Source organism: Trichosporon asahii (assembly GCF_000293215.1).
Source record: "Trichosporon asahii var. asahii CBS 2479 unplaced genomic scaffold scaffold00070, whole genome shotgun sequence".
NCBI lineage: Eukaryota > Fungi > Basidiomycota > Tremellomycetes > Trichosporonales > Trichosporonaceae > Trichosporon > Trichosporon asahii.
The window spans coordinates 230711-234956 of NW_014040855.1; the positions used below are offsets into that span (position 1 = coordinate 230711).

Sequence of the window (4246 nt, forward strand, 5' to 3'; positions counted from 1 at the left end):
GACACCTCCTGCGCGCCTGCCCGCGCGCTCTCGGCCTCTCGCGGCTCTGCTCGCTTTGCTTCACCAAGCATGACCCGCCATGCATCCGACCCACTTCCCCAACCGCACCCACCCGACACCTCCTGACCTGACTTGAACAATCCACCTTGCACTCCTCTCTCTGGCATCACCACACACACACACACACACACATCTATACACACACTCAGCATTGCTCGCTCTATCCACCCCATCAACACACCGCCCAACCCCACGCCCTCTCATGATCCCTTCCCGTCCTCTCATCTCAGTCTGGCTGGTCTAGGCGCACCATACGTCACCAAGCCATTCACACCCGCGCGCCAGTCCATCCAACTTCATTATACCCCTCTGCGGTAATTTAACCTCAGTCCCATCCCACCGTACCTAAGGTCCTCAACTCAATCTCGGCTCAGTCAACAAGTCCAAGACCATCCATCCAACAGCGAGCGAACACTCCGTCGCACAGAGCTGCACCGTCCGTCTGGCAGCGAGCGAGCAAGCCACTATGGCTACAGACTCGCCCTCTCCGCGCGCGACTCTCCCTCCCCCGATCCCTCGCAAGCATCCTTCCCGCCAGTCCATCTCACACTCAAACTCAGTGTCCCCGGCTTCCGAACGCTCGCGTAGGCCCTTCCCAGACTTATCGTCGTCTGGAGGTTCTGTCGGATCGTCGTCCGAGTATGGCAGCAGCAGCAACCACGGCAACTCTACGCGCCAGTCTGATCAGTATGACAATGACCACTCACATCTGCGCGCGTCGCCTTCGGGCCTGATCGCCCCATCACCGACACACAACGCCACATATTCCTCTTCAAGGGGCCCCCTCAGCACGGGCTCTGTCAGCGGCGGTATGGCCGCGAATGTTGTTGGGCTCGGGTCGACTCGCGTCATGGACTTCAAGGACTGGGTCAAGGCTGGACGCGAGAGCCGAGACGAGACTTCTCCCAAACAGAACGGAGACACCGCCCACAAGTCTGAGGTGAGTTTACGCTCTGCGTTATCATGACTGTATCAGGACCCGTGGCTGACACTAAATAGCACCATCGCCATCAACACTCGCCCGCGACCAACACGCCTCCACCTCGCCCCCGCGCGAGCTTAGACGTCAACAGCTCATCATCCATCCCATCATCCCACTCCATCGCCCATTCCATGTCCTCCATCAGCATCGACTCGTCTCGAAGTCCGGAGATTGAGAGCATTCGCTCCCCGCTCGAGCGGTCGACGGACAGACGCGAAACGCCCCCATTGGATTCGAGCACATCCACTGCGCGTCGGCTGTCGTACGAACTCGGACGGCACGTCAACGGATCCTCATCAAACGGAACGTCTCGCCGCCTGAACTCGCTCTCGCCGAACCATGATGGATACTCGTCGCCGAGGGACAACCCCAACTCTCCGCTGGAGCGTCGGTTCTCACGTCGGTTGGCAATGCCGATGGGACGCGAAACATCAAGCGGCACGGTCGGCACCGTCACGGAAGAGGAGGAGCTGTTAGAAGGACACAGTGACCACCGAACTGTCAGGAGACAGCAGGCTGGCGGCGCTGGAGCGGAAGGACCAGGGCCCTCGCTCGACGAGCGAATCCGGCAGGCAGAGGAGAAGCTGTCGCGTCGACAATCCGCGAACAGCAATAGGTTGTCTGGCGTGTCTGGGACTGTGGTGGCGACACCCCCATCAGGGCGAGTCACCCCCCTCAGAAGATTCGGTCACGGATCTCGCGCGAGCCTTTCTTCTCGCGCCCCAATGTCACCGACACAGATTTCCGGTGGACGCCCGAACGGACACGGCGCATACGACGCTCGAGAGCTGGATGTGGAGCCCGAGTACGAGCGTGACAGAGACAACAGCAGCTCCGGTGGTTCCCGCAACCTCGGCAAGGTGCGGCCGTCACTGCCCACGGACTTCCAGAATGGACGCATGGTAAGTACTCGACGATACGGACTGCATTGCTGACACTATCAGCTCTCACCATCCCCAAAGCCTGGTGACGGACGTGACGGTCCCACGCTAAGGAGACCACTCCGGTTTAGCACGATCGATACGCAGCAACCGCCAGGACGGCACCCATACGATCTCGAGTCGCCCAGCGCACAGTCGTTTGCGACTGCACGGCCCGCAAGCGGGATGGGTCATCGCGACTCACCGTGGCTTCGGGATCGACGGGAAGCGCGCGAGGAGCTGCTGCAAGATTTCGACTCGCCGCGCCGCGAACAAACGCACGGCCGCGCCGGCAGCGTGCTCGAGACCGCGTCCGACCGGTACCGATATGGCCTCAGCGGGTCGCAATCCCACTATCGCCTCAGCCACATTGCTAGCAGCAACGACATTGGCTCTCACGGCTCGCATGCCACCCCGGCCTCGCGGCGGATCAGCGCGCTTCTCGACCGCAACCGCGACTACAGCAGTCAGCGGGACCTGGCATCGATCGCCGCCGGCGACACGTCGACGATCTCTCGGCATTCCCGGGATTACGCGCGGGACTCGCGAGACTTGCGCGAGTTTGGCAGCTCGCGCGCCCTTGGACCGAGCGACTCTGTCTCTGCAGTCGGTTCTCGGGAGGGAGAGCCAGGACGCAAGGATCCACTCGAGGTTCTACGCCGACTCGAGGAGACTCGCAGCCTGCACAACCGACGTTGGGAGGAGGACCGCGCCGCCTCAGTCCTGGGCGACCATCGCGACCGGTCTGCTAGCGCGCTCGGTGATTCGACGGGAAGCGGGGGTGCGTACCGCTCAGCGTCTGTTATGGGCGACTCGGCCGGAGGACGCTACCCTTACCGCGCGCCATCGCGGCTCGACGATGCCAGCGGACGTGCGGGCTCGCGATTGTCCGGCACGTACCGTGTCACCCCGCGATCGGCCACGAGCACCGGCAACTACTACGAGACGCCACGGACAGCGCCTGCTCTGCGCCGCTTCCCGGTCGAGGATCCGCTCGACAGCCCTCTGCACGGACGGGGTGGCCCGCCTAGTGTGCTGCACCCCGTGTCCGAGCCGCGCCCCCGACGGAGCCAGACGTCGTTCGGCTCGCGCGTTTCGGGAGCCTCCTTTAGCTCTGGCGCCGAGACCGATCATGGACGTAATCTGGTGGATGCGGCCCGCGTGCTCGCCAAGGGCGACAACAACGTCAGCGCGGCGACGATCGCAAAACTCGGAGCCGTCGCCGACGTGATGGAGCGCGCGAACACGGGTGTGCGTGCTGCTGCCGCGATTGCGGGCGAGCTCGCGCTGGATCTCGACACGGACTCGAACGCCACGGTGCGCGATCGCCTGCCCCGACTGCAGATCACGCTGCGCGAGGCAGGCCGGGCTAGCGACCAGGCCGTCCGCGACCTGACGGAGGCTCTGCTCGGTCTCCGTAGTGGGAGCGGTGCCGCGGGTGCCGGCGGAGCCGGAACACCAGCGCAGACGCCGGCGCGAAAGGAGTATGGGCACCGGCGTGTATTCTCGACAGCGTCAACAGCCAGCTCGCCCGCCGTGCGCCCACCGCGCAGCGAGAGCATCTCGTCGCTCGCCTCATTAGCTCGTGAGCGGGGCACGCCCCCGCGCGGCGGGCTGGAGGCGATCGAGCAGTCACCCCCAAAACCGCCGAGCAAGCGCGCCTCGCTCGATTTGCACAAGGTGCAAGCCGCGCCGAACGTGGACGGTCCCCCGTCTCCGGCCCCAACAGACCCAGACTCTAAGGAAGTCCTATCCTCGTCTCGCTCCCCGCCCCGCTCCGGCTTCCCCGAGGGCGCGGAGCGTGTGCTGCGGAAACAGGCCAGCACGCTGTCAACACACACGGTGCGCCAGCGGCCCCTCTCCTTTGCGCCCGCGCACGCGCCCGAGCCCACGACGGCCGTTAGTGCCACCGTCGCGTCGCCGAATAGCAAGGACCGGAGCGCACAACCGGCAACGCGCCGCGACAGTGTGCTAAGCGTGAGCTCGATTCTGAGCGAGGACGCGCGCGGCGCCGACCTCCAGCGCAAAGGCACGTTCGGGGCTATGGACGCGGTGAAGGTCAGTGGGAAGCGGGAGAGCGTCAGCGAGCGGTTCCGGAAACACCTTAGTGGCGAGTAGGGCTGCGTCATTGAGGAGGAGCCCGGGCTCGAGGGGACGATGCTGTGACGGGCCGTCGTCGTGGAAGACAGGCGCGTTGTCGGGCACAGCGTGTCCCTCGCGTGCCGACTGCGTGTCGACTACGTGCGCGCTGCACGTCGTCGACAGGGAGCGACAATGCTATGAC

At 64.5% G+C, this 4246-nt stretch overlaps 1 protein-coding gene across 1 annotated transcript; it reads left to right on the top strand.

The window, feature by feature from the left end:
* Nucleotides 1-526: 526 nt before the first annotated feature.
* A1Q1_03886 (uncharacterized protein) lies at nt 527-4080 on the top strand (the record flags this gene model as incomplete). Its single annotated transcript, XM_014322311.1, has 3 exons — nt 527-1000; nt 1060-1944; nt 1987-4080. The coding sequence occupies 3 exons, from the start codon at nt 527-529 to the stop codon at nt 4078-4080; spliced, it is 3453 nt and encodes a 1150-aa protein (XP_014177786.1).
* Between the last annotated feature and the right edge of the window lie 166 nt (nt 4081-4246).